The sequence below is a fragment of the Mercenaria mercenaria genome, chromosome 3 (assembly GCF_021730395.1).
Source record: "Mercenaria mercenaria strain notata chromosome 3, MADL_Memer_1, whole genome shotgun sequence".
In the NCBI taxonomy this organism is placed as follows: domain Eukaryota; kingdom Metazoa; phylum Mollusca; class Bivalvia; order Venerida; family Veneridae; genus Mercenaria; species Mercenaria mercenaria.
In genome coordinates, this window is record NC_069363.1 from 75,183,759 (window position 1) to 75,204,794 (window position 21,036).

At 37.3% G+C, this 21,036-nt stretch overlaps 1 protein-coding gene across 1 annotated transcript; it reads left to right on the forward strand.

Annotated features, from left to right (window-relative positions):
* The first annotated feature begins 2,189 nt into the window (after positions 1-2,189).
* LOC123524374 (actin, cytoplasmic) lies at positions 2,190-8,394 on the forward strand. Its single transcript, XM_045302521.2, has 2 exons — positions 2,190-2,408; positions 7,270-8,394. The coding sequence occupies exons 1-2, from the start codon at positions 2,283-2,285 to the stop codon at positions 8,272-8,274; spliced, it is 1,131 nt and encodes a 376-aa protein (XP_045158456.1). The 5' UTR covers positions 2,190-2,282; the 3' UTR covers positions 8,275-8,394.
* The last annotated feature ends 12,642 nt before the right edge of the window (positions 8,395-21,036 follow it).

Here is a 21,036-nt window from a genome sequence, read left to right on the forward strand (position 1 = left end):
TTAAACACATTAACTTAAATTCATTAAAAACAATTAAACTGCATCATATAATACAGTAAAATAACTTTACAGTATATAATATATATATATAAATTAAGTACATCAAACATTATCATTTCTAGCCCTCATAGCAAGGTAAACAAACTTCGCGAGCTTCACTAGAACAGACTTTTTTGCTGTAGACATCAGTTTTCTAAATTTCATCATATTTGGCCATGTATAATAATATCTGTTCAAAAGACGTGATCTCAGATCTCTGTATAAAGGACAAACTAACAGAAAATGAAACTCTGATTCAACTTGATTCAAATTACATCGACTAAATACTCTTTCAGATCTAACAACATTTCTATAACGACCTTCTTCTATTTCTAAATTATGAGAGGAACATCTTAATCTTGCTAAAGCGTTTCTATGAGCATCATTATTTATTATGCTTAAATAATTTTCTTGAACAAAATTTAACTTAAATTGTTTAATATAATTCAGTTTAGTAGATGAATCAAGTTCAGCCAACCATTGCTGTAAATACTGGTCATAGATCCTCTGAACTACTGCATTAACATTTGATTCAGATATTCTATCATAATTCCACAAAAAGGAAAATCCAAGTTCATTTAATAAGTTTCTCACATTAACTGACCAGCTAAATAACCTATCTGTCCTATAACGTATAGAAATACTTATTGGGTAAAATGGCTGACTGACCAGTATTTTCAAAGAGGTCACAGGTCAATTGAAAATCACCAAACCGCGTAAAAGAGATAACTCTTGACAGGTTAGAGATACAAGGTGGACAAGGTTGACGGAGTTGTCTCCCTTATGAAATCTTAAGTTTTAATAGAAAACTGACCCAGTTACATATATAACTCACGTAAATGTATCAAACATACAATTACAAAGACTGCACGATTAGCCCGATATGTATAGGAGCACAAATCGTCCATGCAGTATGGAGGACGTATGTGTGAATCCCGGGGCGAGGCGTACGTTCTCCGTAGTCTCTAGCTCATGTTTATGAGTGGAAGTTGTCAATCTCTTGCGGATAACAGGCCAGTGCCAGTAAAAAATCCTGTAAGACTTGTTTGTAAGCAGACGATAAAATGAACGGACCAAAAAAAAAATAATAATCAAAAACTAAACTTCGTCGAAAACATGCGACTTGTGAATTGTCACGTGAAAAAGAACCATCGCACAACCGACCCACCAGTTGTTTCCCCCCCCCCCCCCCCCCCCCCAAAATTGTCTAAAAATACTGAAAGTACAATTTTGAACTTGGAAATTTAGCCTACACTTCGAACAATACTTTGATAAGGATTTTTCCGACTTTCATAAAAAATCAACTTTGCAGTCGTATATTATAATGCACTCGGTTTACGACTGCACTACATTTTTGAAAAGTAAAAAAAACCAACATTTAAAGTAACTAGCGAAAAAAGTTATCAATGATGAAAATGGCAGCAAAATCAAAATAACGTTGTTACCTACACCTCTCTAATCTTATAAATGGTATATAAACTATATTTTGTTTTCTGACGTGATTTTTTTGTTATTTTTCTAATGGGTTGTGTTAGTGTTAAGAATAAAACCGTTTAAAGTATACATTTGCGTAACTCCATTCATGTTTTACTTATGACATATTGATCTAAATGTGTACGTAATTATGAAAATGTATTTTCTGTAGTTTTAAAACATTTGCAAAATAGCAAATGGCGGCATTTTGAAAGAATATAATTATGAACCATTATATAAATTAGTGACTGAGTGAGTTGGATTTTACGTCGAATCGACACAAAATGGGAAGAAGTTATATTGAAATCGCGATTTATAACGGTTAGAGTCTATCGATGATTTTATCCCATTATGTTATATTCTAACGACAGTGGTTTAACTTGTATGATAAAACTAGTTTACCATTTTTTGTAAGTAATGTATGTAAATACATGTATATACTATAATATACATAATTTTTACAACCTTCACAGTCTGTTGAGTTTAGTTATTTGATCACGTGACACGTAAATGTACACTCAATACTATTGATATATTAATAGCAAATTCAGTGATGCGCTGAGCAAAAGTTATTACCATATATGGTAGTTTCTATCGGAAAACACGGTATTTATTTACCTAAATGACGGGGGTCATATGCATACCAATAGAGGTCAACCACTCGGGTTAAATAAGCTTGTAAAAAATCATTCGTTAGTTTATTTGATACAAAAGACCAGGAGGGTCGGAGTTTTTAATTCATAACAAGGAAATTACACCAAACTAATAAAATGTCTGACGAAGATGTTGCTGCTTTGGTTGTAGACAATGGATCCGGTATGTGCAAGGCTGGGTTTGCCGGCGACGACGCCCCAAGAGCCGTATTTCCATCCATTGTTGGCCGACCCAGACATCAGGTTAGTTTTTTTTTCTGACTTGCAAAACTCAGATTTCATTTACATATTTTAAATGTAATGTTTACCTATATTGCAATTTTATCTTTTTTGACAATACACATCTGGGCCCATATTCATAAAGCTCCTAAGGGAAAATTTTCCCAAAGGAACTAACTAAGGGAAAAGTTCCAAAGCGTTTTGTGAACAATCGGCGAGATATTTGAAAGGTCTAACAATATTGTCTCATAGAGTCTGGCATAGTAATGAAGATTATCAATAAATCTTATAAAGTTTACACTTTTCTTTTGTGCTATGTTGTTTGGGAAATTTACAAAGTTTAGTATTTTCCTAAGTTTTCTCCTTAGGAGCTTTATGAATACGGGCCCTGGTATACATCTGTACACATATCTGTATAATTATAATCTGTCTTCCCTAATTTTCTGCAAAATACGTCTCATCGTTTTTTTTTTAATTTTGCATCAAGTTGCCTAATCGTGATCTGTACATACCACATGTTTCTAATTTATTGTGGCAAAATCCTGCTCTATTCAGTTCTCATAAAAACAGGGCGTTGGCTCCCGATGGAATGCACAGTCAGTTGCCATATGTGGGCTGGGCATAAATCCCATTTCCAGAAAATCACTGATAATTTGTCAAGTTCCACCCGGATATTTTAAAAACAGTTAAACGTCCCACCAGGTGCATCAAAATCGAGTACATCGTAGATTGTCGTGCAAAACGCCTGATCAGAGAAAACACTAATAGCTTTTTCGCTGGATAGAATTATTGAAAAATATTTTTCTCTCGTGTCCGATTATCGACTAAAATTGGTCACAGCCTGCCAAATGTGAAAAAAATGGTTTTCATTATATATCTACACATTCGTCAAGCTGAATTACAAGGAGAATGTCAAGATACTTATTTTTAATGTTTGCACTAGTTTACGGATGTCGGTCACACGAATATTAGAATGATATCTGGCGAGCCTCGGTAACGGATTTCTCAGAGCAAAGTGTTACGGATTTCATAACGAATTCTATGTCATTTATTTTGTCACGGAAATTGATGACCAGCCATTTTTCTATGTCACGGGTTTACAGATTTATGACTTAGAAATATGGGTGATTTTGGAGATTTCCTTCTTTTTTTTTATAGGAAGCAAATATTTCAGGTATCGGTAAATGAGTGCATTTCGGTCACAAACTGGATGTTCATCTGTTCCATCAGGTCGGAGACTTCCCCTTGATTGAGAGACAGCCTCTAGATCTAAACACTGTCTATCGCTTGAAAGACAAAATGTCTTTCGATCGAAAGACTGTATTTAGCTTAAGTGTTGAAAAACCATGAACTCATTATTAAAACAATCATTTCATTACAGTCGCATTATTTATTCATTGAAACAACTTGTTATTTCAAGTAAACTTTACAAGAAACACATTGTCATAGAAGTTTGCTTAAGCATTATAATGCTTAAACAAAATTCCCAAAATAATTTTGATTTTGAAAATTTGATAAAAGAAAGATAATTTTCTATATTTGAAACAAATTTGCGCATTCTAAAAAGTGAGTTTTAATTACTCGTTCAATGATTATCATTGCTTAAGCTAATTTGAGTCTTTCGATCCAAAGACATTTTGTCTTTCGAACGAGAGACAATGTTTAGATCGAGAGAATGTCTCTCAATCCAGGGGATGTCTCCGACCTGTTCATACTTCATATCCAAACAAATTTTGTCACTTATATGTTTACTAAATCCTGTTGAAATCCTTTAACCAGCTTTCTATGAACGGTGTATTTTTCATCGCTTTGGATTATGGCGCATTAATTTTTCTCTTTTAGCAAACGTTCGTGTGGCCGACATCTGTACTTGTAATAGTTCGTACTTCCCGATACTTGCATGTACCTTTACTTCTCAGTCATAGATGCATGAAGGTAGGGGCGGGGAGGTGGAGTTATCTGCTTCTTGCGGAGGTACAGAATTGAAGTTAACTGATCGACGTCACATTGTTGAAATATTGTCGGAAAACGGCGTTTATCCAAAATCAAACGGAAAAGTGCATATGCCACGCCCTTTTATCAATATATTGCTGTAGGCAAACATAAATGATTACAGTAATAGTTTATTCGATTTACTTTCATTCACCGAATTAGATTAAACTGATAAAAATGACACCAGCGCAATATTTCATTTTGAGATATTCCCTTTATAACATTCTATTTAGGAAACTATTGTTTCTGACGTATTACATGAGTAAAGAATGTTTTTATCTTCCGCTTTGAAAGCATGTACTTCACTGTATCTAGGCAGATGATAAAAAACAGTAGTTTCAACGTAATTTTATACACATTTTAGCTACAAAGCGCACTTTTATAATAACAGATGAAGTATTGTTCCTGATGTATTTTATAATTTGTAGTAAACATAATAACGTAAACTTTTATATGTAAGAAAAATATAAAGAAGCAATATGCAAATTAAGAGGGGTAGTTTACAATAGGAGGACAGTGTTAGCTTAAAATAACAATCTTTTGTTAATTAAAGTAGATGAGAATATTGGCGAAACGCGCCTTATCTACATACAATTCTGTGCTGAAATAACGTCGCATTTTTTTTTTTGTTTCTGTAGTATCGCCGATTACTTAATATGCCAGCTTTTTATGTTTGTCCGCGTTCACAGAATGTACAAAATCAGAATTATTGCCGTATTACATCTAAAAAAGGGGTACAGCACCACTCCAGTATTCATATACTGACGAGATAAAGAAACGCCTCATTGAAATTTGGCGTTATTTTTTCCCTAACGCTTTTAATTGTTGTGAAATGTAGTAAATCTACATGTACTCTGACCGACAAACACAGTGAACAAAAACTCGCGCGATTTCATTCAGCCATTTGTTCACTTCATGTACCTGGTCATGATTTCCTCGTGCAGTCCGTGCATGTAAACCATGTGGTTTGATTGAACGATTTTTGCACATGTACATGTGTAATACGACACACAACCATATTTTCAGCTATTCTCTGAAAAAAAACATTAGTTTTCGTAATGCCGAGGCTGAATTCTGAAGAGAGGGCTCAGGTTTTGGCTATGCTTGAATGTGGGCGAACGCAGGAACAAGTTGCTAGACGTTTTAACGTCTCTCGTTCGACAATTGTGTGTCTTATTCGACGTGTTAGAGACACGGGAATGTCTATCGATAGACCACGTTCAGGTAGACCGCGTGTAACGTCAATACGACAGGATAATTATATACGTCAACGTCATTTACGTGACAGATTTGTGACGGCGCAATCTACGTCACGTATAGTTGTAGGTAACCGTGGACGTCCAATTAGTCGACATACAGTGAGAAATCGACTCAGAGAACGCGGAATTACCTGTCGTAGGCCCTACCGCGGTCTAATTCTAACGTTACGCCACCGTCACCAACGTCTTATTTGGGCCCGCAACCATCGCGGCCAGCGTTGGCAGAACGTAGTGTTCAGTGACGAGTCGCGTTTCAACTTGTGGAACGCCGACGGACGTATCCGTGTCTATAGACGACGCCATGAACGCTACGCAAACAATTGCGTTTTGGAGCACAATCGTTACGGTGGAGGTGGAGTAATGGTGTGGGCAGCAGTCAAACATAGGTTTAAGTCCCAACTCGTCGTTTGCCAAGGTAATCTCACAGCCAGGCGTTACATCGACCAGATATTACGTCATGTAGTTGTCCCTTTATTCCGTCAACGTCAAGGATTAGTCTATCAGCACGACAACGCGCGACCTCACGTTGCACGCGTCACCAGGGACTTTCTACAGGCTAGAAACATTAATGTTTTACCTTGGCCGGCGTGTTCACCGGACTGCAATCCGACTGAACACGCGTGGGATTATCTCGGACGGCGGTTACGCCAACGTCAACTCCAGCCAGCAAACGTCCGGGAACTGGTAGCAGCTCTGCACCAGGAGTGGGCCAGAATCCCACGGTATCTGTTACGCAACTGATGCGGCTCTATGAGGCGTCGCCTTGCTGCTGTGGTTGCTAGCAGAGGTGGCCACACGCGCTACTGATTTTTCTAATGCAATTTCTCCGACCGGGCTATTAAAATTCAAGATTTAAGCTTAATGCGACAATGAAATGATTTCTTATTGACCATAAATTCTTGTAAAGCATCTAATTTGCGAATGGAATTGTTCTTTTCTAATTTTGAATCACGGTTAACGAAAAATTGTATACCGAGTTTAAATGAGGCGTTTCTTTATCTCGTCAGTGTATTTACTCCATGATGACCAAAACGATGAAAAACGTACATACTTTTTGTGTGTGTGTGTGTGTGTGTTTTTTATACGTGACACTTTAATGATGTTATAAAATCACGCTATTGTAGACAAGGTAAAATATTTCGGGCTGGCGAGCATATTATTTCCTAAAGATAAGAAAACAGACGCAGATTTATACATTTCAAACGTACCTTTTCACTCCACTTAATACACAAACATTCTTTGGTTACGGACGAGGAGATTCGCCTTCCCCCCGCTCGAATATCCGGCTTAATATGTGTCATTGAGCTACGTATAGATACAGTCATTAATGATGAACCAAGTTAATGGAGGATAGTCATTCATTTTTAAGTACGCTTTCAAGCATGAGGAAATCACACCATCGGAAGATGATGTTAGTAATCGCTGAATCAGCGAAAAAAACATTCATTGCTTCACTTGATTTACTAAATGGGAAAAGACATGAAGCGAAACGATTTGTAAAATTAATTGCAATTTAATATCCAAAACGCACTGAATCAAATCAAAATTGTTGGACTTATTTTTTTTTTCAGACTGATACACTTTAAGTGAAACAAAAATACAATTCTTAATTTGCTTAAATTGTGTATTTTCAGGGTGTGATGGTCGGTATGGGACAGAAAGACAGCTATGTCGGTGATGAGGCCCAGAGCAAGAGAGGTATCCTAACATTGAAATACCCAATCGAACACGGTATTGTCACTAATTGGGACGATATGGAGAAAATCTGGCATCACACTTTCTACAATGAACTCCGTGTTGCCCCAGAGGAACATCCCGTACTTCTCACTGAGGCCCCGCTCAACCCCAAGGCCAACAGAGAAAAAATGACCCAAATCATGTTTGAAACATTCAACAGCCCAGCCATGTACGTCGCCATTCAGGCTGTACTGTCACTGTATGCTTCCGGTCGAACCACGGGTATAGTGATGGACTCCGGTGACGGTGTTTCACACACAGTGCCAATCTATGAAGGTTACGCCCTTCCTCATGCTATTCTGAGATTAGATCTTGCCGGCAGGGATCTCACTGACTACCTCATGAAAATTCTTACGGAGCGTGGTTATTCTTTCACCACCACTGCTGAAAGAGAAATTGTAAGAGACATTAAAGAAAAACTATGCTATGTTGCTCTAGACTTTGAACAAGAAATGCAGACCGCTGCTTCATCCAGCTCACTGGAGAAAAGCTATGAACTGCCTGACGGTCAGGTCATCACCATTGGCAACGAGCGTTTCCGTTGCCCAGAGGCCATGTTCCAGCCATCTTTCCTTGGTATGGAATCCGCAGGTATCCATGAAACAACGTACAACAGCATCATGAAGTGTGACGTCGACATTCGAAAAGATTTGTACGCAAACACCGTGTTGTCCGGCGGTTCCACTATGTTCCCCGGTATTGCTGATCGTATGCAAAAGGAAATCACAGCCCTTGCTCCACCAACCATGAAAATCAAGATCATTGCTCCACCTGAGAGGAAATACTCTGTATGGATCGGCGGCTCTATCCTAGCTTCACTGTCCACCTTTCAACAGATGTGGATCAGTAAACAAGAATATGACGAATCTGGACCCTCAATTGTACACAGAAAATGTTTCTAGATTAACAATTATTCAAATTAGTCCAAATAACTTTCAAACTAGTGCAATTATTTCGTGCATTCCAGTTGTTACATATATTTTGATACGCATACATTACCGTTTAATAAATGAATAATATTAGCTGTTTGCTTTATTTTGTGGTGTATAAAGGGTTAACCTTTAGCCTGCTGGTGGCAAGTGTTTCTGCCTTTGCGGCCAGTGCAGACAAGATCAGCCACTGTTCGCTATTCAGTCAGTAAAGTTTCAGTGAACACCCCTTCGAATATTAAATGGTACTGCCCAAATGGAATGATGGACCAGTCCATTTTAGAAATTTAGCAGGGTAAAGGTTAATTAAAATAGCAGATTGTAATAATTCCTTGGCCACACGAGTTGGTTAAACCTTGTCCAGTGAATAAGTTCTTTTTTTCCAGATAAGTTATAAACGATGTCGAAATAACAAATATTGTGCTTAGAAAACAAAAAGTGCAATTTCAACCAAATTTTAAGGGTCTTATCTATTTTCTAGGAAAGTTTTATGCTCCCCGAAGTGTGTCTTGGTGCATAAAGTCTAAAGTCGCCACCTTGTCCGTCTGTCCGTATCACTCTTGTCTGGAGCATTACTCAAAAAGTGTTTAAGGTACTTAGTAGTAACTTCTCACAGTGGTAGAGTTCATTGAGAGGAGGTACAGTGATGAGGAACGATAATTCTAGGTGGTCCCGCTTTTGAATTATCTCCCTTTTTGTAAAAACATACTTGTCCGGAGCGTAAGTCCAAACTGTATAAGGGATTGACTTGATACTTCACTTATTGATAGAGGTCACAGTGAGCGAAAGTGCAGTGGGAAAGAACCATAACTCTAGCTGACCCCATTTTTGAATTATCTCCCCTTATGTGAAAAACAAAAGTTTAGAAAACTATAAGAAGGAATGACTTGATACTTCACACAAATATAGATCATTAAAAGAAAGTGCAATAACCAGAACCTGAAACTCTAGTTGACCCCATTTTTTAATCATCTCTATGCAAAAGCTTGTCCAGAGCCTAAGTCCAAAACTATAGAAGGGATTGACTTGATACTGTAAATATAGATGGAGGTCAGTTAGAGGATGTGCAATGTCAAAGAACCATAACTCGAGCTGACCCCATTTTTGAATTATCTCCCCTTATGGGGAAAAAGTTTGTCAAGAGCATAACTTGAAAACTATATGAGGGCTTAACTTAATACTTTATATATTGATAAAAATCAGTGAGACGGAGTGGATTTTCAAAGAACAATAACTCTAGCCTACCATATTTTTGAATTATCTCCCTTTATGTATGAAAAATTTCCGGTGTATTACTTGAAAAGTATAAACCTGATTGATTCAATGCTTCACACATTTATGGAGGTCAGTGAGAGGAAATGCAGTAACTAAGAACCATAACTCTAGCTGGCATCATTTTTGCATCTCTCCTTAACTATAATTTAAGAGATACTTTATTCAAAGTCATTGAGGGGGTGGTGTGAGGGGTATGCAGTAACTAAGAACCATAACTCTTATTAGCTCATCTGATTTTTTGAAAAAAAATGATGAGTTATTGTCATCACTTGAGCGGTTGTCGGCGTCGGCGTCGGCGTCGGCGTCTGCGTCGGCGTTGCCTGGTTAAGTTTTATGTTTAGGTCAGCTTTTCTCCTAAACTATCAAAGCTATTGCTTTGAAACTTGGAATACTTGTTCACCATCATAAGCTGACCCTGTATAGCAAGAAACATAACTCCATCTTGCTTTTTGCAAGATTTATGGCCCCTTTTGTACTTAGAAAATATCAGATTTCTTGGTTAAGTTTTATGTTTAGGTCAACTTTTCTCCTAAACTATCAAAGCTATTGCTTTGAAACTTGGAGTACTTGTTCACCATCATAAGCTGACCCTGTACATCAAGAAACATAACTCCATCTTGCTTTTTGCAAGATTTATTGCCCCTTTTGGACTTAGAAAATCAGTTTTCTTGGTTAAGTTTTATGTTTAGGTCAGCTTTAATCCTAAACTATCAAAGCTATTGCTTTAAAACTTGCAACACTTGTTCACCATCATAAGTTGACCCTGTACAGCAAGAAACATAACTCCGTCCTGCTTTTTGCAAGATTTATGGCCCCTTTTGGACTTAGAAAATATCAGATTTCTTGGTTAAGTTTTATGTTTAGGTCAACTTTTTCTCTTAAACTATCAAAGCTATTGCTTTGAAACTTGCAACACTTGTTCACCATCATAAGCTGACCCTGTACAGCAAGCAACATAACTCCATCCTGCTTTTTGCAATAATTATTGCCCCTTTTGGACTTAGAAAATCATTTTCTTGGTTGAGTATTATGTTTAAGTCAACTTTTCTCATAAACTATCAAAGCTATTGCTTTAAAACTTGCAACAGTTTTTCACCATCATAAGTGGACACTGTACATCAAGAAACATAACTCTATCCTGCTTTTTGCAAGAATGATGGCCCTTTTTAGACTTAGAAAATCATGGGTAGGACAATATTTCTATTACACTAAAAAAAATCAGATGAGCGTCAGCACCCGCAAGGCGGTGCTCTTGTATTACCCTGTTTTTCCAATTGCACCTCCCCCCCCCCCCCTACCCCCACCACACTTTTTAGATATTTGCTTCGGGAGGATCCATCGGTGTTACCAATTGCCTTGTCTAAATTTAACACCACAACATGTCGTCGTTTATATAATTTATAGCGCATATGTTGACTAGAATAAAAGCCGCCTGTGCCCGCTCTGTTTATATGCTCAGTGTCAGATAGAGCTGAACCACGATATGAAGATCATTTGGGCAGACTTACAGGCTGCCGAATTAAAAACCTATTTAGACAGAAATCTGACTTAAAGACTCGCCACAAACTAGTGACCTACTTCACCTCCACACACACGCGCAAAAACCACGAAATCATTCTGATAGAGCAATTACAACAATTATCCAAATTAAGTTAAATATTGAACAAATATATCAGTTCTGTGAAAAGTCAACCTACTTTCGTTTCCGATAACAAAGGGTGAGAAAAATGTGCAGCCAGACAGGGACTCGAACCCGGGGCCTCGGAATACCGTTCCGATGCTCTACCGACTGAGCTACCCGGCCGCCTACACACTTTTTCCCCGTTTTAATATTCAAGTTCTATACCGTGACACATTTCCCCACCATTTTGAAATTCGTCCTCGAATTTCAGCGGGTACTTTATATATAAGCAATTACAGGCGTCGGAGACTAACCAGTGTAATGCCGTCACGGTCCCATGTTGGGCGCCAATTGTCACAGGGTGAGAAAAATGTGCAGCCAGACCGGGACTCGAACCCGGGGCCTCGGAATACCGTTCCAATGCTCTACCGACTGAGCTACCCGGCCGCCTACACATTTTTCTCACCCTGTGACATTTATATATAGAATACCAATGACAAATGACCCCGTTACACCAACCAAGCAAGAAAGGCACGGCCCTATTTTAGGTGCCGTATGTCACCGCGTGAGAAAAATGTGCAGTCAATCTGGGGCTCGAACCCGGGTCTCCTCGCTTACAGGGCAGCACCGTTCTGTACGTTTTCTATTGTTACCGGGGAAATATTTCGGCGGCATTTACACAACTGTTCTATTGTTCTCTGCGGGTTAGTAACCAAAATGAATACCTACATATAGTAGACGCAACTTGACCGCGATGGTTGACCTTAGGCTGATTATTCATATCGGTTATTTCATTATAAAAATCAAGGGTGTTTAGGGTAGCCGTGTATATTTATATGGAATTAGTTTGTATACAGTGCAGCATCAAAGTATATATACTTTCATTTGATCAATTAAAACTTTCCAATACACTAATTTATATTTACACAAAATTACATTTCCTTTTTCTCGTGCAGCTGGTGTTTTACGTACACTCCTTTTCAATAATAGGTTGTGCATTATTATGTATTATAATGCAAAGGTCAACCATCGGGGTCAAGTTGCGTCCACTATACCATACCTGAGCACGTGCACAGGTATCATACAATACCTGAGCACGTGAAAAGAATGTTAGATGAGTTCAAACGGTAATGTTTATTTAATGTCATGTTATTGTCCGTATAAGTACCGCACAGTATTATGGCGTTTTTAATTTTAGCAACACGTAAATAAACAATCAGTACTGAGCACTCTTTTAAAATAAAAGATATAAGAATGAATTCAATCATGAGTTGGCTTGATGGCGCAGTAGGTTGAGTGGATAGTCATATTATCATTTTGTAGTGATAGTTTTGATGGTTCGAACCTTGCATCCATCCTTTTCTTTCAGTTTACATTTTAATTTACATTATTTGTGTAAGTTTGTTTTCCTCTGGTTTCGAATTCATTCACGAAAGCTTCAAGTGTTAAATCATATTAAAGATGAAACGTATTTAAACATAATTACGTGTTAACCGTGACATATATACATGTATAAGTAAGTGAATAAGTGACTACCAGATTAACCAACTCGTGTTGTTTTTGTTGAATCGTATTAAAAAATAATAGAAATTAAATACGGTTTAAAAAAATACGGGTCGGTCTGGGAATCGAACTCCCGGACACCGTTACCGCTCGGCCAACGAGGAATTACTGTTTGCAGTAAACGTAGTGTTTTGACTTAAATCTAAGCTATCGTTTTGTTTGTTTACATTTCAAAGCGCCTTATAACTATGCGATACCTATACAGTCCATAAAATAAACAAACGTGTTTGTAAACATGGAGTGATCCAAACGGAAGGGGAAGAAGCATTTTATAGAGATATTTCGATGGCAAAATACAATACAGACCGTTCTGCGCACGTCATCAGGAAGGGAAGGCGAAACATTGTCGTGTCCTGTTGCGTGGCGACCTCGCAGTAACAACATGAGAGAATGTGTCCTCGAGGTGTTGCATGGTGCCTAGTCAGCACCAGAACATGATAAAATAAGGAAAATAGCAGCGTGTCCTTGCTCTACTTTTTCATGTCCTAGTGCTGGCGAGGCGCAAACACGACAAAAATGATACGTCGTGCTGTCGCAGCAAGATCTGGATGGACAAGCCATTATAAAAATAGTAAATAATGATGATGAAAGAAAATGGCAACTAATAAAGTTACGTCGTTGTCGTATCCTATCGAAACAGATCACAAAGGGTGGCTTGGTGGTCAAGAGATAACGCGCTTGACTGACAATCCAGAGGTCGGGAGTTCAAATCCCGGTCCAGGCAAGGCAGATTTCTGTGGTGCTCTTGTGTGTCTCTCACTTAACTAAGAAACCAGTACTTGTTCTTTCCAGAAAAGACGACTTTGCGTTTATCGGTTCTATACACCGGGACGGACTACCTGTTCGCAAAGACTAGGCTAAGTTAGCCGGGCAGGCCTTATCTAATGGATTTTTCTCTCTGTTTAGGGGGCTTTCTCTCACTCTGTCAATCTGGTCGGACCACACTGTGTCTGAGCCAGAGGAAAATTAATTTGGCACCCTGTGTGGCTGCCTTTTATTGTGCTATATTAAACGCATTCGAACACGCTAATCACGAAAAGTTGTTGTTGATTCTGTACCAGTACAAACCTATTCTCCGCAAGTAACTTCCAACTTCCCCACATGAATCAGAGGTTTAGGATGAATGATTTCAGACACAATGTCTTTTATCAAATCGTCACGGAGAACATAATCCTCGCCCAGGGTTCGAACTCACGACCCCGAGATCCGTAGATCTCCGCTCTCCCTATTGATAAGTCATGAAAAAGGCACTATATAAATAAAATCTTGTATTATATAATATATTTGTATGATATTTAACCTTAAATGGTATTCACATGTTATCTATATACACATCTTTTACTTGTTTTTTTGTGAGTTAAAAAATGGAGCGTGGTAGTTAAATGGATAAAATCATATTTTTGGGTGACTCGATATTGTTTCGAAATTTTGATATTTTTGAATAAAAAATCCAGAGATAAACATCAAGAAAATATTCTAAATGCGTATTATACACTGAGGCCTACGCTTAAATTATAGTTATCGTCTACAAATATATACTACCCAATCAACAAGCATAATTTGTATAGCTAACATTATGTATATGAGGTCTAAAAAAATCTTTGTTTCCGGCAACATGCTAAAAAAATCTCACCCTGGCGTCGGCGTCGGCGTTACACCTTGGTTTAAGTTTTGCATGCAAGTGCATACAGCTATCATTTAAAGGCATATAGCTTTGATTTTTTTTCTTTTTCTAGGTCAATTATCAACCTCACTGGGTCAAGTTCCATAACTCTGACATGTATTTTGGCAAATTATGTCCCCTTTTGGACTTAGAAAATCCTGGTTAAAGTTTTACATGCAAGTTACTATCTCCAAAACTAATGCAAATATTGAATTGAAACTTCGGGATTATAAAACTAGTTGATAGCATCAAGTCTCATAACTCTGACCTGCATTTTGGCCAAATTATGCCCCCTTGTGAACTTAAAAATACTGGTTAAAGTTTTGCGTGCAAGTACCATACAGCTATTACTAAAAGTCATATAAATTTGAAACTTATTTTTTTTTCTTTTTCCAGATCAATTACCAACCTCACTGGGGCAAGTCCGATAACTCTGACATGTATTTTGGCAAATTATGTCCCCTTTTGGACTTGAAATTATGTCCCCTTTTGGATAAATCTGATAAAAGTTTTGCGTGCAAGTTACTATCTGCAGAACAAATGCAGATATTAAGTTGAAACTTCACATGTGCCTTCGGGGTTATAAAACTAGTTGATAGCATCAAGTCGCATAACTCTGACATGCATTTTGTCAAATTATGTTCCCTTTTGAACTTGAAACTCTTTTGATATTTTAACATTTTGGGTTATATTTTCCCGCTTCTGGGACAATATTTCGAATAGTCGAGCATTGGATTGTCTTACGGACAACTCTTGGTTACTTTTTTTATTAAGTGAAACTATTCTGAAATTACTTTTGTGTCAAAAAATGAATACAAATAAGGGGTTATGCCTTTAGAGCATCAGTAAGTTGATTTCTAACATCACTGACCATGTTTAAAGCATAAAAAGTGCAGTGTTGCAACAATATTCTCCAAGGCCATGAAACATTCAGGGTCGGGCCAAAAATTTAGGGTAGGTCGGGATACCGGAAACAAACAATTTTACTTTTCTCTCCCGCAAAATGTTCATGAAAATCATTTTGATAATATAAGTAATATACAGCTATACTACAAGTTGGCAGGTGGGGTGGACAGTTTAGGCCCTTCCTATATAATTGTGTTTTCACAACTTCAACTGCAAACTTAGTCAATCTCTTTTCAGCGTAGTTTTAAAAACACAAATAAGTAACTATCCTACCCAGTAGAAATAACAGTGGTCTAAACTCAACTTATATATCAAATACTTTGCAAACTGCTACAATCATTCAATAGAATGGTTAGACATTAAACACATTGTATATGCCTAATATATGTCTCTTGATACTGGACGGATTACACCAAACCGGAAGTGACTACTCAGTGTTACATGTGAAGTAGTCCAAAATGTAGTTCCATGCTATGGATGAAATCTGGTATAATGAGTGACATGAGGAGGTGACAGTTAAATTTTTGGCTTATGTTTATTGCTTATAGTATTGAGAATAGATCTAGACCATTTTCATTGTAAATTTCTTGGAATAAGTTTTATTCTTTGCGAAAAATGTCTACCTACGCGTTTTCATGGGGGCATTTTTAGAGGGTGATGTTTCTGAGATCAGATTATTTTTCTTATATACAACATAACATGTCAATATTTTTCTATTTTTGGTAAGAAGACATGTCATACTAAATGACCATATATGTATTTCATATCATTGAAATGCTCTAAAGTGCTGAAAATGAGGTCTGAATGTACTGTTATTAATATGAAATAAATAAGGAATTGAATAGGTAGAATGTAACCTACTTGTATGTCTCAGTTTCTTTTCCATTCAAATCGTGTATAGTAACCAGTGTCTGTGTGACGTTACCCCCACCTACACCTCCACCCCAGCCCTTGTTTTTTTTAAGTCATTTTCTTCTAGAAAGTGTGTAACGCATATATGAAAGACACTATTTGTATTTCGCCACAATTTTCCCAGTATTTTAGACATTAACGGCGCGATTTTTCCCTTCTGATTATTTTTCTCTGCCATTATTCTCCCGGAAATGGAAAAAAAAGACACCGAGTGCTCGTCAGTGGCATAAATGGCAATGAAGTTTTTATTTTTTGCAAAACATAAAAACGCGAAAGCAAACACAACTGGTCGTGATTTTTTAATGTCTTTAAAAAAAAGGTTTGTGTATTTTTTTCTTCTTTTTTTTGATCTCGCAACGACCTAGTTGGCCTTCTTCAGTGATGAAAAAGAATCACATGTCTTTTCTACAGACTGAGTATGGAAGAGCATAAGTGTTGTCAGATTGTTTGTAGGGAAATAAATCATGTTTACCGCTTTACTCGTTTCTTTTCATTTAGATGATGTGGTTCTCCGTTTTTATAAACTATCTGATATGGCATTGCAACATTGATTTCAATGTGCGAAACGTCAATGCAAAGGTGTGTAACAGCAGTATGTTACACAAATAGTTTTATGCATATTAATCTCCCTTTCCTAAGTGCCTCAGGAAAATTATTTGTGAATGTTAGAGTAAAGATATATAAGGTATATGGAAAGAGATGAATTCATTTTTCGTATAAAAAAAAACTTTGGTGTTATGATATCAAAGATGACTTTTCCTCTGGGACTGAGTTCTGTCATTTCGTTCTGGCGTGCCAAAACGACAATCAAGCGCGCCATTACGACCATCTAGGGCTATTTGTCGTGTTTTTTCTCTTTGTTTTCTTTTCTTTCTCAGATAACTCTGACATTGAAGGAAAGCTGGCTGATTCAGTAAAAAGAGTTATAACAACGATTACTGGGTAAAGCTAGAGGGTAAATGAGATTCATCCTTAAAGTTTTATGATTATAAATATACCTTTAATACCGTGTACGTTTGAAAAATAAACCTGCAATGGTGTCCACAATACGTCTGACTCTTATAGCATCACAATCTGACTAAAGTACATCTCCTATTACGCTACGCATAGGATCTGACAACGAGCTATTGATGGCCTCGTTCTGACAACCCTTCCGCTAGCCAATCAAAAGCTACCTTACAGCATTCTGTAAGCTTTATAAAGCTTTGAGTTTCGATATCAACAAGTTTTATGTCGAAAGATTTCAGGTGGCCGGTTAGCTCAGTCGGTAGGGCACTTGCGCTGTAAACGAGAGGTCCCAGGTTCGAGCCCTGGATTAATTAAAACTTTTTCTTACTCTTTGACATTCGAACAAGTTGTCTGATTGGTTCAAACAAAAATAGATTTGCGAAAATAAAAATAGCAATATTGGAAATCCAAAATATACAGAAGACGAATGTGAATGTGTCGTTTTCAGATCTTCGTTTAGAAGATCAAGTACTTCAGTCAGATTGATAGCATCATATATTTAAGTTGGTAATGGAATGTCTCCTATTCAATTAAGGAACGGTTGTCTTAAGATTATATAACATTTAGCCTGCTAAATCATCAGTTCTGAAATGGAATGGTCCATCATTCAATTTGGACAGTGCCACTTAATATAAAAAGGGGTGTTCACTGAAAATTTAAAGTCTGAATAGCGAACAGTGCAGACCATGATCAGACTGTACTGGCATATCAAAGGATAAAAACTAACGTTCTGTTTACCTACAGAGGACATACACCGTGCGAGTATGATTCATAGCAGCTTTTTGTAAGCTTTTGGGTTAGGTGAGCTAAAATGTTTGATACCCAGTGCGGATATGTAAACGTCATTATATATCTTTCCAAGATGTCTACATTCTGCCAGTCTGATAAATTTAACGAATCAATCAAGTTGGAAAACTTCACGTTAAACGCCTACTGAAGGTGGAGGTTTATTTCTGTCTCCAAAGTTGCCTTAAAACTGAGTCTTTAAGTAGAATTAAAATTAATTTCAAGTTTCACTCAGAGTTACAGTTTCATCAAATTGCAATTCATTTTTTGTACAAAACACACGTAAATGAGATACTTTTATCATACTTTGAATTGTTTTATATATAGCTGAACAATTTTCACTATTGGAACTTCTGTCGACCATAAAAGCTCTATAAATTCTTCGAAAGAATTTGGACCTATGGACAAAACAGTTTCGTGGTCCTGTCACCCTGTGACACTTCGGTTATAGCTCGCATAGCTCGCGAGCTCGCCTTACAGAAATGTGTAAGCAAATATAACGAAAGTGTGCCGATTGCGGCAAAGTGATGTCGTCGACGTAAAGGGGTGTGTGTGTGTGGGGGGGGGGGGGGGGGGGGGGGGGGGGCATTTTTTCTACTTCCGTCAGTCGAGAAAAAATTGTTTGTTTGATTTTTTTGTTGTTGTTGTTGTTTTTGTTTTTGTTTTTTTTTTTGTTTTGTTTTTTTCAATTTCATATTTGAGTCACAATCTCTATAAGGTGTCTTTATTTCTTAAAAGTTATGTTATTGAAATAATTTCAATGTTGCTTTTATTTTACGAACAGCACACCCTAGCGGACAGGTGCTAACAGGAAATGCTTTTTTCGCAGTGAATACAGAACTTATATGATTGCTGAATATTATCCATCACTCAAAAATAATGCAAGACAGATTTCCAGTTGGTAGAAAAAAATATTATTTCCTTTTAAAAGATCAAGCATTGGCCAGAAAATGGGGGAAAAATGTCATTAATAGGCATAAAGCCACATGGACGCGGCAAATAGGTAATGACGTCACCGTGACACCGGCTTTATATAAATTTTGCAACGTATGATATTCGCTGTTACAGGTATAATGGCACTAGTTTTTTTCAAGTGAATAGGTTCTCGCGAACTATTATGAGCAGGGAATAGTTTCTTTGTCGTTTAAGCTACGCTCGCTCAGAGGCTTTGCCTTTTTCATATTACTGATACTTGGCTGAACAGTTCTAGCACTATTCTCCTGATGCTCAGCGCCAAACAAGGCAGCTACTACAACCATTTTTACGTCTTTGGTATTCTCCAATGACGCGACAAGGGATCGAACCCATGACCGTCCGCTTTTCCACTAGGCTAACTGAAAAATCAAGAACGACGGACTGCTAGGTCTCGCGGACACAAACCCAATTTACTAATTGTTCCTTCTCAAGGGAAGGAACACTTATGGTGAAAATGTCACACATGACTGAGCATGTAATGGATACAAGGGTATCGTCGAAGGATTCCAAATTCCCGTAGGACGCCGCCGTCTTGGACTCATGTATATTCATTACAAATAGCCTCTAGCTCAATATGTGTTAAGGCATAATCAATCTTTATTTCAATCTTTAGTGCAATACAACTACGTAAAATAACAGAATAACAAGACACAATTAGTTTAAACATATTCTATTTCAAACATATGTGCATACTACAATTTACAATATTGTTATCATACATGCTGAAAAAGGATTAGATCCGAAAGCTAAGCTTATAAAGGTCTTCTCCTATATGGGATAACTTACAGTAAATTTGGCAGTATTACATAATTTGTTTGAAATGTGTTATCGAACAAAAATTTATTTGATATGCATTGAATCGAAAAAATGACATGAAACATTAGTATCAAGTTAGGACAAAGTACACAATTAAATATGTTTAAATCATGTAACTCCTCAATTGTGTATATCATAGTAAAGAATCGAGATAAATGTAATAAACATGCATCAACTAAAAATAGACTCCCGCCAAAAATTACGTAATGAAATTGTCCCTGGTCAAGTGATTTTTTAAGTTTCTAACGTTTCAGATTTGCAAGTGCTTTCTTTTGCGTACTTTTTTGCACGGATTGTCGAAGACAATTCCGTCCAGTGGAACCACAATAATACATATACGAAGGCTGATCACTACCAAATAGAATGTATGCTTCCGCAGGTCTATCACAAGTAGTCCAAATATAAATAGTACTAATCTTTTTTCCTTTCCTAGTGCCTTTTCTCAGCAGCAACGTGTTTAATTTTACCCTACCGCGTTCAAGTATGTATCACTTTGCATTCTATCGAAATCGGCATGTTCCTATCGCATTTTATGTAAAAATGGCGGCGTAAGAGTTAATGGGGGCAAGGAACAGTGGAATTGAAAAGTCCACAAATCTGCGCTGTTACCAGTGCGAAAAAAATCATGAAAAATGCAATTTTGATAAATTCAAGGCAAGTTTTCAGCGAGTGTATTGTAAAGACTTAGCACTTCATTATGTGACAATTTCAACCTGTCGACTCTGTTGCTTTTGTGATAAAAACGAGTAAAACGCAGGTTTCAGGACACTAAATTTTGAGGCCAAAATGCACACCTTGCGCGACCTGTACCGTATTATCTGCAAATGACTGCCCTAAAACACACGTTTATCTTTAAACCATGTGGCCAGATGAAAATAATGATGGGAAGAAAAGTGTCTCATAACCGTTTACTTTTTTCCCCAATTTTGAGCTGAATCTGGATGCCTTCGATGAATGACCGTTTCCATTTCGTCTGAATTCCGTTACCTCAGGTAAGACTTTAGACCCTGCCGTCTACCCGGCCGTCTACATGGAGCTAGGAAAACCGATTTAAGCAAATATTTACTTTACACAATAACTACTCGTACGCAGGAATCCTCAGTTCTATAAACATCATAAGCTTACTAAATGCGCTTAACTAGGACTTGAGTTGATATTCATATATACAGGAACAGACCATGAAGTACACAAGGAAGTTATACAGGATGAC

Excerpts from the sequence above, each read along its gene's own strand:
- LOC123524374 (XM_045302521.2), top strand. The coding sequence starts at position 2,283 with ATGTCTGACGAAGATGTTGCTGCTTTGGTTGTAGACAATGGATCCGGT. Across the intron at positions 2,409-7,269 it reads TTGGCCGACCCAGACATCAG|GGTGTGATGGTCGGTATGGG; the intron begins GTTAGTTTTTTT and ends GTGTATTTTCAG.